We start from the raw sequence: 13,787 nt of genomic DNA on the forward strand, positions 1-13,787 counted from the left end.
AGTGTTCCATGAGCACTTGAGAAGAATGTGTATTCTGTTGTTTTTGGATGGAATGTCCTATAAATATCAATTAAGTCCATCTTGTGTAATGTATCATTTAAAGCTTGTGTTTCCTTATTTATTTTCATTTTGGATGATCTGTCCATTGGTGAAAGTGGGGTGTTAAAGTCCCCTACTATGATTGTGTTACTGTCGATTTCCCCTTTTATGGCTGTTAGTATTTGCCTTATGTATTGAGGTGCTCCTATGTTGGGTGCATAAATATTTACAATTGTTATATCTTCTTCATGGATCGATCCCTTGATCATTATATAGTGTCCTTCTTTGTCTCTTGTTATAGTTTTTACTTTAAAGTCTATTTTGTCTGATATGAGAATTGCTACTCCAGCTTTCTTCTGATTTCCATTTGCATGGAATATCTTTTTCCATCCCCTCACTTTCAGTCTGTATGTGTCCCTAGGTCTGAAGTGGGTCTCTTGTAGACAGCATATATATGGGTCTTGTTTTTGTTTCCATTCAGCCAGTCTGTGTCTTTTGGTGGGAGCATTTAATCCATTTACATTTAAGGTAATTATCGATATGTATGGTTCTATTACCATTTACTGAATTGTTTCGGGTTGTTCTTGTAGGTCTTTTCCTTCTCTTGTGTTTCTTGCCTAGAGAAGTTCCTTTAGCATTTGTTGTAAAGCTGGTTTGGTGGTGCTGAACTCTCTCAGCTTTTGCTTGTCTGTAAAGGTTTTAATTTCTCCATCAAATCTGAATGAGATCCTTGCTGGGTAGAGTAATCTTGGTTGTAGGTTTTTTTCCTTCATCACTTTAAATATGTCCTGCCACTCCCTTCTGGCTTGGAGAGTTTCTGCTGAAAGATCCGATGTTAACCTTATGGGGATTCCTTTGTGTGTTATTTGTTGTTTTTCCCTTGCTGCTTTTAATATGTTTTCTTTGTATTTAATTTTTGACAGTTTGATTATTATGTGTCTTGGCGTGTTTCTCCTTGGGTTTATCCTGTATGGGACTCTCTGTGCTTCCTGGACTTGATTGACTATTTCCTTTCCTATATTAGGGAAGTTTTCAACTATAATCTCTTCAAATATTTTCTCAGTCCCTTTCTTTTTCTCTTCTTCTTCTGGGACCCCTATAATTCGAATGTTGGTGTGTTTAATGTTGTCCCAGAGGTCTCTGAGACTGTCCTCAGTTCTTTTCATTCTTTTTTCTTTATTCTGCTCTGCAGTAGTTATTTCCAGTATTTTATCTTTCAGGTCACTTATCCATTCTTCTGCTTCAGTTATTCTGCTATTGATCCCTTCGAGAGTATTTTTAATTTCATTTATCGTGTTGTTCATCATTGCTTGTTTCCTCTTTAGTTCCTCTAGGTCCTTGGTAAATGTTTCTTGCATTTTGTCTATTCTATTTCCAAGATTTTGGATCATCTTTACTATCATTACTCTGAATTCTTTTTCAGGTAGACTGCCTATTTCCTCTTCATTTGTTAGGTCTGGTGTGTTTTTACCTTGCTCCTTCATCTGCTGTGTGTTTTTCTGTCTTCTCATTTTCCTTAACTTACTGTGTTTGGGGTCTCCTTTTTGCAGGATGCAGGTTCGTAGTTCCCGTTGTTTTTGGTGTCTGTCCCCAGTGGCTAAGGTTGGTTCAGTGGACAGTGGAGTAGGTTTCCTGGTTGAGGGGTTTCCTGGTTGAGGGGACTAGTGCCTGTGTTCTGGTGGATGAGGCTAGATCTCGTCTTTCTGGTGGGCAAGTCCACGTCTGGTGGTGTGTTTGGGGGTGTCTGTAGCCTTATTATGATTTTAGGAGCCTCTCTGCTAATGGATGGGGCTGTGTTCCTGTCTTGCTAGTTGTTTGGCATAGGGTGACCAGCACTGTAGCTTGCTGATCTTTGAGTGAAGCTGGGTCTTGGTGTTGAGATGGAGATCTCTGGGAGATTTTTGCTGTTTGATATTACGTGGAGCTGGGAGGTGTCTTGTGGACCAGTGTCCTGAAGTGGGCTCTTCCACCTCAGAGGCACAGCACTGACTCCTGGCTGCAGCACCAAGAGCCTTTCATCCACACGGCTCAGAATAGAAGAGAGAAAAAGTAGAAAGAAGGAAAGAAAGAGGATAAAATAAAATAAAGTAAGATAAAATAAAGTTATTAGAATAAAAAATATTAAGAAAAAGATTTTTTTAAGTTAAAAAAAAAAACGGATGGACATAAAACCCTAGGACAAATGGTGAAAGCAAAGCTATATAGACAAAAATCTCACACAGAAGCATACACATACTCACTCACAAAAAGAGAGAAAGGGAAAAAAATATATATATTGAATAGAAGAGAGAAAAAGTAGAAAGAAGGAAAGAAAGAGGATAAAATAAAATAAAGTAAGATAAAATAAAGTTATTAGAATAAAAAATATTAAGAAAAAGATTTTTTTAAGTTAAAAAAAAAAACGGATGGACATAAAACCCTAGGACAAATGGTGAAAGCAAAGCTATATAGACAAAAATCTCACACAGAAGCATACACATACTCACAAAAAGAGAGAAAGGGAAAAAAATATATATATTGCTTTGCTCCCAAAGTCCATCTCCTCAATTTGGGATGATTCGGGGGCTCCGGCTCACTCAGGCTGGGGGGAGGGAGGGGTACGGAGGCGGGGCGAGCCTGCGGCAGCAGAGGCCGGCATGACGTTGCACCGGCCTGAGGCGCGCCGTTCGTCCTCCCGGGGAAGCTGTCCCTGGATCCCGGGACCCTGGCAGTGGCGGGCTGCACAGGCTCCTGGGAGGGGAGGTGTGGAGAGTGACCTGTGCTCGCACACAGGCTTCTTGGTGGCGGCAGCAGCGGCCTTAGCGTCTCATGCCCGTCTCTGGGGTCCGCGCTGATAGCCGTGGCTCGCGCCCGTCTCTGGAGCTCCTTTAGGCGGCGCTCTGAATCCCCCCTCCTCGCGCACCAGGAAACAAAGAGGGAAGAAAAAGTCTCTTGCCTCTTCGGCAGCTCCGGACTTCTCCCGGACTCCCTCCTGGCCAGCCGTGGCGCACTAACCCCTTCAGGCTGTGTTCACGCTGCCAGTCCTCTCTACGTGTTGATTTTTTTTATCGGCCCTGAATGCTCAAGTACAACGTGTTAGGAATTTCTTACTTCACTTTGTCCTTAGGTTCCCAAGAGGCATTAAAACATGAGACACTGCAGCTAGATGTACCTTTTTTTTTTTTTTAAAGCACTGACATATTCCTGACCTGAATCCCTGCCTTGCCTTTTTTTTTTTTCCCCTTATCCTGATTTGCTGGAGAATCTAGAAGGCACTATGTAAGTCCTCTGAGCTGACAGACACCTGCCCAGCCTCACTTAAGTTCTCCCAGACCCGGGGGAGAGGATTTTGAAATCTCTGTCACCACAGCTGCCTTCCCTGAGAGGATTTTGAAATCTCTGTCACCACAGCTGCCTTCCCTACCCTCAGCCTCTGCTCTCCCCCAAGTGCAAGGGGAGCTCCTGTGCCCTCCCCTCATCTTCACACTGTGTTCAGATTGGCCCTTCCTGGAGACCAGGTGAAGAACACCCTTACCTCGTTTCTAGAAGCCTTCCCAGTTGCCTTTCATCCTGCTGCGGGACGCCATCATCAGGATTTAGGAAGCCTGCCGGTTGCGCTGGGGCAGCACAGGTTCTGAGAGCCCTCCAGGCGGGGCCTTTTCAGCCCCCGCGTATCTAGGCTCTACTGAGTGCCTCTCAAACACTAAGATGCAGGAGGATTGCCTATAGAGCCTGATAAACACAGGTTCCTGGGTCTTCCCCAGAGATTTTGATTCGCTTGGTCCTGGGGTGAGACCTGAGAATTTGCCGGTTTAGCTATAGCTCCTGGATGTGCACACGGGTGGTGCGGCACACTTGGAGTAACTGCCCTACGTGGCTGCAGGTGCCTGTGAGCTCGTCTGCTGTGCCTGTAGATTTGCAACTCTGGTCCAGAAATCATGTTAAAAATTTAGAGATTCTGCCTGTTTACTGTAGGTTTTAAGACAGTGTTATTACTGTCTTAAACTGATTAATTTTTTTTTAGTCACACGGTCAGATTCCTGTAAGTCCAAGACATCTGTACAAATTGCTGTAAGATTTCTACTGAGTAGACCAGTTTCCTCTAAAGTTATGGCAAATGTTTTTTGAAGTACTAATGAAATACAGTTTAAGGTTCAGCATGTTTGGGGTTTTGAAAGGCACCAATGAAGATCGTCATAGCAGATGTATACTTTGTTTCCTCCTGTTTGGATGTCTTGAGCAGGTTATAGAACAAACCTTCGTGATCTAAGGGGAGTGGGGAGCATAACTGTCCAAGCTCTGAGGCTTGAAGCAGTCCTGTAGTGTCACCTGCTGGCATCAGAGGCCCTGGGAAAATACGGTAGTGTGCATTATCAGAGAGATCACCAGACAGTAAGAAAGACCAACAACCCAATGGGAAAATGGTCGAAAAACAGATAGCCCCGTCACAGAAAAGAAATGCAAATCGCGTTTAATTATGAGTCTCACTTACAAAAAGGAAGTGCAATTTTAAAATATAATGACATACTTTTTTACCTGTCAATTGGAAAAGGGCAACCCAATGGGAAAATGGTCGAAAAACAGATAGCCCCGTCACAGAAAAGAAATGCAAATCGCGTTTAATTATGAGTCTCACTTACAAAAAGGAAGTGCAATTTTAAACCTGTCAATTGGAAAAGGGCAAGAAGGTTGATAATAATACTGTTGACAGGAGTATGGGAAAAAAAGGAACTCTCATAAAGGAACTCTGATATGTTCATGGAAGGGCAGTTTGGCAATTATCAAAATTATGACCCCAACAATTCAAGTTCTAAAAATGTATTATACAGATAAAATTATACATCCATGCATAAGTGTATGTTCAGCAGTAGTCATTGAAGCATTATTTGTAGAAGCAAAAGACGGGAAATATCCAAGTGTCCAATAACAGACTGCTTTAAATTATGGTGCGTCTATATAATGGAATACTGTACAACTGTTGAAAAGAAATGAAGGTAGAGCTAAATGTGCTGATATGGAATGATCTTCACCATCAGTAAATGAAAAAGCAAAGTACAGAACAGCATCTGTAGTTTGCTGCCATCTGTGTTTGAAACACACTCATACACACACAAGTGCACATGTATGTATATATCAGGGGAATATGTAAGATTCTAGTACCTGTGGTTGCCACCAGAGAACTAAGTCACAGACAGATGCATTTTTCACTGCTGTGTCCTGAAGAGTGGCTACCAGATAAAGTACCTCAGTGGCTAAGGAAAAGTAACTTGCAGCAACTCTTCAGTTTCTTAAATTTGGTTACGTTTGGATTATAGTTGTTTTTTTGGTTTGTTTGCTGAGGCAATGATGTAATACATAGTTATAAGAGCTAATACTCCTTAGTGCTTGCAAGAGCCAGGCACTGTGGCATCTTTAACCCTATGAAGCATAGATACTCCTCTCGTGACGCCTTTTTAGATGAGGAAACTGAGGTGTGGAGAGATTACATACCTGGCTCAAGGTCACCATGTCGCCCGTAGTGGCATCTGCTGGCTCTGGAGCCAATGTTCTTCCCTCTCTATTTTACTTAAAACAATGGTTGCAATACCTGTGGCATCTCCCATGTTGTGTGTCATCCACCACCAGAAGTCTGAGCAGATTTTCCAGGATTAAGTGTTAAAATTGTCTCCTTCTATTAAATTGAGAGGTACCTTGTGTTGTCACAGAAAACAAATACTAGCTCCCACAAGACTTTACACGCCCAAGCCTTATCCTTATCAGGATTCCAAATAGACCACTGGGCAGAAGTTTCAAGGAAGCAGATTTTAAAACTACCCTGTGAAAAAGCTTCATGACCATCAGAATTGTTGAGCTGAAGCCTGGCCTGTCACAGAGGAATCACTCAGAGGCTAGAGGACCATCTGGGAAACCTGCTTGGGTCCTCACTGGATGCCAGGCCATCTGATGACCTTATAGTATACCCTTCTAGCTAAATGCTCTGGCTCTTTACATTGCAACTCCAAGGTTGCTCTTAATTTTAAGGAACATCTTGGAGGGAAATGGAAAGAAATTAGGCAAGTAGATGTCAAAATGAAAGTATGATTTATTATGTCAAGAGAGCCAATTTTATGTTGGGGAAAGAATTTTGTTAGAAATATAGTGTCTTGTTTTTGAAAATGTTTTTAATTTTTTCTTTATACAAGTAATACATGAACATATGCTCTTTGTATAAAGAAAAATTCGTGATACAGAGGAAAAAGTATAAGGAGGAAAAGTGAGTCTGTCACTCCACCCAGATTCCACTCACCTCCTTTACCTGTAGGTACTGCTAACATGTGTGTATCTTTCCAGACATTAATCTGCATTTAAAGACAGGCATACAGAATCTAAGGGGGAAAAAAAAAAGAACCTAAAGGGAAAGTTTGTATTTGATTCTTTTCCACCTGTATAAATAGGATGTGTGTTTTGTATTTGATTCTTTTCCACCTGTATAAAGGATGTGTGTTTTGTATTTGATTCTTTTCCACCTGTATAAATAGGATGTGTGTGTGTGTATATGTGTATGTATAGTGTATTTCTGTGGTTTGCTTTTTAAATTTCACAGTAAATAGATCTTGTAGTTCTTTCCATGTCGTTGCATATAGACGTACCACGTTCTTTTTAAAATCTACAAAATGTTCCATAGTTAGGAAAATGGCTGAATTATGAAAAAAGCCTATCGGTGACATTTAGATTGTCTGCAGTGCTATTACAAACATAATACAGTGATCTGTGTGCACGTGCACCCACACAAGGCTAAAAGCAAGGGTGCATTTTAAATTTTAATGACAAGTCACCCTCCAAAGAGGCTGCCTTACACTCCCACCAACAGAGTGTGAGGAAACCCTTTCCCCACTACTTGTCAGTACCAGTTAAAGGAGCCTTTAAATGTTGCCAGCAAGATGGGGAAATCATTTCTTTTGTGTTTCCTGATTACTACTGAGGCTGGGCATCTTGTAGTTGATTCATTGGGCCGTTTGTAGATCTTCTGTGAACGCTGAAATTACTTTCTTCTGCCCATTGATCTAATGGGGGGGGGTTATCTTTTTGATTCATAAGCCTGCTTTATATTAAGGACATTAACCCTTTGTCCACTATATCCGTTGTGGACAGTGTCCCCTAATGCATACCATATCTTTTTTTATCTTTTTTTTTATGTATAGTTAATTTACAATATCATGTTAGTTTCAGGTGTACAGCAGAACGATTCAGTTATACACATGTATATTCTCTTCCAGATTCTTCTCCCTTATAGGTTATTACAAAATATTGAGTATAGTTCCCTGTGCTATACAGTAGGTCCTTGTTAGTTGTCTTTTTTTTCCTACAAAAGAAATAGAAATTTTTATTCGAGCCAAATTTGAGGATTATAACTGCATAGAGCATCTCAGAAAACTCTGAGCACTGTTCCTGGTTATCTGTTTTATCTGTCTCTCACCCCTTCCCCTTTGGTAACCATAAGTTTGTTTTCTATGTCTGTGAGTCTCTCTTTTGGAAATAAGTTCATTTGTATCTTTGTTTTTTTAGATTCCAATTATAACTCTGTTTTTAGTTTCTTAAGGAACCTCCATACTGTTCTCCATAGTGGCTGCACCAATTTACATTCCCACCAACAGTGTAGGAGGGTTCCCTTTTTTCCACACCCTCTCCAGCATTTATTGTTTGTAGACTTTCTGATGATGGCCATTCTGACTGGTGTGAGGTGATACCTCATCGTAGTTTTCATTTGCATTTCTCTAATAATTAGCGGTGTTGAGCATCTTTTCATGTGCCCATTGGCTGTCTGTATGTCTTCTTTGGAGAAATGTGTATTTAGATCTTCTGCCTTTTTTCATTGGGTTCTTTTTGATAGAGTCACATGAGCTGTTTGTAAATTTTAGAGATTAATCCCCTGTTGGTCATATGGTTTGCAGTTATTTTCTCCCATTCTGTGGGTTGTCTTTTCATTTTGCTTATGGTTTCCTTTGCTGTGCAAAAGTTTTTGAGTTTGTTTATCTTTGTTTTTATTTCCATTACTCTAGGAGACAGATCCAAAAAGATACTGCTGCAATTTATGTCAAAGAGTGTTCTGTCTAGGTTTTCCTCTAGGAGTTGTATAGTATCCAGTCTTACATTTAGATCTTTAATCAGTTTTGAGTTTATTTTTGTGTATGGTGATAAAGAATGTTCTAATTGTATTCTTCTACATGTAGCTGTCCAGTTTTCCCAGCATCACTTAGTGAAGAGACCGTCTTTTCTCCATTGTATAGTCTTGTCTCCTTTGTTGTAGATAAACCCATGCACCTATGGTCAGTTATCTCTGGGCTTTCTATCCTGTTTCATTGATCTATATTTCTGTTTTGATTACTGAAATTTTGTAGTATAGTCTGAAGTCAGGAAGCCTGATTCCTCCAGTTCCATTTTTCTTCCTCAAGATTGCTTTGACTATCAGGGTCTTTTGTGTTTCCATACAAATAAAAAAATTTTTGTTCTAGTTCCGTGAAAAATGCCATTGGTAATTTGATAGAGATTGCACTGAATCTGTAGATTGCCTTCGGTAGTGTAGTCATTTTGACAATATTGATTTTTCTGAGCCAAAAACACGTTATATCTTTACATCTGTTTGTGTTGTCTTCAGTTTCTTTTATCAGCATCTTATAGTTTTTGGAGTACAGGTCTTTTGCCTCCTTAGGTAGTTGTATTCCTAGGTATTTTGTTCTTCTTGATGTGATGGTAAATAGGAGTGTTTCTTTAATTTTCTCTTTCTGATCTTTTGTTGTTAGTGTATAGCAATGCAAGAGATTTCTGTGTATTGATTTTGTATCCTGCAACTTTACTGAATTCATTGATGAGCTCTTGTACTTTTCTGGTAACATCTTTAGGATTTTCTATATATAGTATCATGTCATCTGAAAACAATGATAGTTTTAATTCTTCTTTTCCTATTTGGATCCCTTTTCTCTTTCTTGTCTGATTGCCATGGCTAGGACTTCCAAAACTATGTTGAATAAAAGTGTTGAGAGGGGACATCCTTGTCTTTTTCCTGATCTGAGAGAAAATGCTTTACAGCTTTTCACCATTGAATATGATGTTAGCTGTGGGTTTGTCATATACCACCTTTATTATGTTGAGGTATGTTCCCTCTAGGCCCACTTTCTGGAGAGTTTTTATCATAAATTGGTGTTGCAAAGCTTTTGATCAGATTCATCTATTGAGATGGTCATATGGTTTTTATTCTTTAGTTTGTTAATATGATGTATCACACTGATTGATTTGCAGATATTGTAGAATCGTTGCATCCCTGGGATAAATCCCACTCGATTATGGTATAATCCTTTTTAGGATTTAGTTTGCTGAGTATTTTGTTGAGGATTTTTTCATCCATGTTCATCAGTGATATTGGCCTGTAATTTTTTTGGTGACATCTTTGTCTGGTTTTGGTATCAGGGTGATGGTGGCCTCATAGAATGAGTTTGGGAGTGTTCCTTCCTCTGCAATTTTTTGGAATGCTTTCAGAAGGATAGGTGTTAACTCTTTATTCTAAATGTTTGATAGAACATTTGATAGAATTTGCCTGTGAAGCCATCTGGTCCTGTACTTTTTTGTTGGGAGTTTTTTCATCACAGTTTCAATTTCAGTACCTGTGATTGGTCTGTTTATATTTTCTGTTTCTTCCTGGTTCAGTTTTGGGAGATTGTACATTTCTAGGCATTTGTCCATTTTTTCTAGGTTGTCCATTTTACCGGCATATAGTTGCTTGTAATTGTCTCTTGCAGTCCTTTGTATTTCTGTGGTATTAGTTGTAACTTCTCCTTTTTCATCTCTAATTTTATTGATTTGAACCCTCTCCCTCTTTTTCTTGATGAGTCTGGCTAAAGGTTTATCAATTTTGTTTATCTTTTCAAAGAACCAGCTTTTAGTTTCATTGATCTTTTCTGTTGTTTTTTTTGTTTGTTTCTATTTCATTTATTTCTGCTGTGATCTTTATGATTTCTTTCCTTCTACTAACTGGGTTTTGTTTGTTTTTCTTTCTCTAGTTGCTTTAAGTATAAGATTAGGTTGTTTGAGATTTTTCTATATTTTGTATACAAGATATATTATTATTGCTATAAACTTCCCTCTTAGAACTGCTTTTGCTGTGTCCCATACATTTTGGATTGGCATGCTTTCGTTTTGTCTTTAGGTATTTTTTGCTTTCCTCTTTGATTTCTTCAGGTATTATTTGCTTTCCTCTTTGATTTCTTCAGTGATCCATTGGTTGTTTTAGTAGCATATTGTTTAGCCTCCACGTGTTTCTGTTATTTTACAGTTTTTTTACAGTTTTTTTCTTGTAGTTGATTTCTAAGCATTGTGGTCAGAAAAGATGCTTGATATGATTTCTTGAATTTGTTTTTAGTCTTACCAAGTTTTATTCTAGAAGTAATCATTTTTTTTAATCCAGAATGCAAAAGTGTGACCCATAAGTTATTCACCCACTCATCATCCACACACTCACAACTATTTGTGTACAGTCCACATCCTTCTAGGCCCTTCTCAGTGTGTACTCAGACATTTGTTATTGATATTGAACTTCTGAATTGTTACAGTAGTAATTTTAAAATTATTATGCTAGTATCTCCCATTATTTGCCAATTTCTAGACATCAAACAAGAATTGATAAATCCTCAAATATAGTGCAACAAACAAAATTGTTTTCTAGTGCCTGGTATCAGAACGATAAAGGAAGCAGTCATTTTCCACAGCTGTTTTTTAAAACAGGGCTGAAGAAAACCAGGCTATTAAATGTAAATTTTATTAAACACAAATTAAAAGTTAATTGATAAAATACATTTAACTAATGATAAATTACTCAAATGTAATCCATTGAGTTTTATATCTTTGGAGCTAGCCTCACTTGTAGTGCTTTTTTCATTTTTATCTTGAAAATTCAGATGGAAAGATTAGGTTATATTATGTAAACACATTTTACCAAATTCATTTTTCCCATTTTCTCAATATACTTGGAGAAGCAGGCTTTAGTTGGGTGCTTTCCTCTCTCTGTACTCCCCAAACAAGAGCTCCTAAATATTCATACAATATTCCCAAGGTTTACTGTCGTGATTCAGAGAAATTCCAGGCACATATGATCTAACTTGGTTTATTTATCCTATTTTCTTCTTTCTAGGTATTTTTTGATTTAATGAGGGAAATTCGAGCCAGAAAGATGGAAGACAGCAAAGAAAAGAATGGGAAAAAGAAGAGGAAAAGTTTAGCCAAGAGAATAAGAGAAAGATGCTGCATTTTATAATCAAAGCCGAAACTCCTTTCTTATCTTGACCATACTAAGAAATATAATTTATAAGCTTTGCCACTGAAGGCTCAATTGACTGAAATTACTTTAACATTTTGGAAATTGTTATGTATCTCTAAAAGCATGAATTGGAACTGCACTGAAAGTCAAATTCACTTAAAAAAGAAATTAATGTGGCTTCACCAGGTGAAGCACAGTTCAACTTATTTCATAATTGCCTACATGTATCACAGTCCTGAATGTAGCGTGGGCACTTGTGTTTTGCTGGCAGTCTTTCTTGAACTATTCAAGAGTGAGATGGGGGTGGGCAATGCAAGGAAAGGCTACTTCCTCTGGTTTATTATAAAGCTTAAATTTTATATCATTTTAAAATGTCTTGGTCTTCTACTGCCTTGACAAATGACAATTGTGAACATGAGAGTTAAACTGTACCACTTTTTTTAACCATTGTTATGCAAAATATAGAAGAAAAAGTTACTGGCATGATTGTTGCATATAGTTCAATTGAGAGTAATTCATCTGTGAACCTGCATTAATTACCCGGTGATTAACTTAGAAAAGTGGTGTAAACTTGTACATGGAAATTGTTTAATATGCCTTAATTTAGAAACCTAAAGATACCCACTTACATCATTCTGGGTGTGTCCTCACTGTGCCGTGGGCCCACGGCCCACTGCCCACATGTCCTGGTGAGAGAATATATGTCAGGATGGAGGACAACTTTTGTATAGAAGATTCTCAAGAAATTACTGGTAGGAGTCTGTCCAAATTTAAACTGTGTGCCATACTCTGGTTCTTGAAAGTAAGGTTCCAGAGCTTCTTGATTGCTTTTAATTAAGTGTAAGGTAGTCTAAAATGAAGGACCAGCGTCTACTTGTAAGATAAGTTTAGACTATGAGCATTCAGTACCAGTTATGTCTCAGTGAACCCTCTTTCTTTAAGATGCTGGTCCCTGGAAATCCCTTTCTGCAAGTGGTGAGCGTGTGTTAAGATTCTGACCTCCTTGGAGCAGGGCACAGGAAAAGCGTGGACGGTGCTAATGCGTTTTGCACTGGAACACGTGGGAAAAGTCGTGCTCGCCATCTGTCGACTTCTAAATTTGTATTCCCGAGGTTACAGTTTGTACGGGAGTTACTGGGATTATTTGTAGGCTGCGTTCGTAACGAAGAACACTGTTTCTACATTTTCCTAGAGTTAACATCAAACAGCCAAACCCGAGGATAGTGCAGAAGACATGTCTGGCACCAAACAGTAGGCTGTGTCCCCACTGTATGGCGTGCCCGCTGGAGGGCCATAATTTCAATGGGAAATTTACCACTGTCAGATTTTTCTTTTCTTTGTAATGGGACTAGGACAGTTTGATTCAACAAAGTTTTTCTTTCTTTTTGCTCAGTCCTAATTTCAGCAAGTCAAAGATGTGTTCAGGCATTCCAGGTGACAGATGTGTACGTAAAGTTAACAAAAATAGGCTATTTAGGAACTGAACTCTTTAGATATTACATCCGGCTTGTCATATTAAATATTTGTCCTTAAAGGGTTTGAGATGTACATCTTTCATATTTTTCATAGGCTGTGCCATGTGCAGAATTAAAGTTACTAACGTAAGCGCGGCCCCGTGGGCCCAGCGATCTCCGTGTGTACTTGTTGCAGTCTCATTTAACCAGGGGTCCTAACCACTAACATTGTGACTTTGCTTTGAGACCTTTCCTCTCCTGGGTACTGAGGTGCTATGAAGCCAAATGACAAAGATGCATCACGTGTCTTAGGCTGATGCCACTACCCGATTGGTTTATTTGCAATTTGAGCCATTTAAAGACCAATAAACTTTCTTTTTTTAAATGTTTGTGGTGTTACTTGATGTTTACAATATAACATGTAAAATTCAGATTTATCAACCTGGGCATCCTTACCAGAGACTTGACTACAACTAAATCTTTTGAGCCATTAGTTTAGGGACTTCTGTGTGAGAAGAATTCTGTGCCAGATTTCCTCAGTCAGGATCATCATTGCTCAGGTTTAATCAAGGCTCAGAAATGGAGGAGCCCCATGTGCAGAATTGCATGGAAGACACTCTTCTGCTGTCACGAAAGTCACAAATGTATACACTACTTTTAGAATACTACTCCACTCCGGAGTGGGTAGGTGGCAGCTTTATATTCATTTTCTAAATCAGAATGAGCTCCAGGGATGCTTGAATTTCCAAATTGTGGCAGGAGAAACCACCCCGCTACCACTTCATCACACTTCAGGCCATTCTCTCTCATTTGATGTCTGCTGGGCAATTGTGGCCTATTAATCATCACACAGCCTGTGGGTTAGAAACGATCTGGCCCAGTACTGAACACAACCCCTCAAAATCCAATTCATTTTAATTTCCTACTTAACTCATAAGCAGTGCCAGAATGAACACATTTAAGTTATAAATGGCATCATTTTAATCTCACGGTGTGGACCCATTTTTAACACCAATAATGGGCATGAT

At 38.9% G+C, this 13,787-nt stretch overlaps 1 protein-coding gene across 5 annotated transcripts in view; it reads left to right on the top strand.

Annotated features, from left to right (window-relative positions):
* The window catches only part of RALA (RAS like proto-oncogene A), a 75,803-nt gene extending 62,659 nt beyond the window's left edge, over nucleotides 1–13,144 (top strand). For all 5 annotated transcript variants that reach the window (XM_024115102.3, XM_024115104.3, XM_024115107.3 and 2 more), the window contains one exon: nucleotides 11,180–13,144. In XM_024115102.3, coding sequence (XP_023970870.1) covers nucleotides 11,180–11,302 — 123 coding nt within the window. In that variant the 3' untranslated portion in view covers nucleotides 11,303–13,144. The remainder of the gene's footprint in view (nucleotides 1–11,179) is intronic.
* The last annotated feature ends 643 nt before the right edge of the window (nucleotides 13,145–13,787 follow it).

This window comes from Physeter macrocephalus, chromosome 5 (genome assembly GCF_002837175.3).
Source record: "Physeter macrocephalus isolate SW-GA chromosome 5, ASM283717v5, whole genome shotgun sequence".
Taxonomy (NCBI): Eukaryota; Metazoa; Chordata; class Mammalia; order Artiodactyla; family Physeteridae; genus Physeter; species Physeter macrocephalus.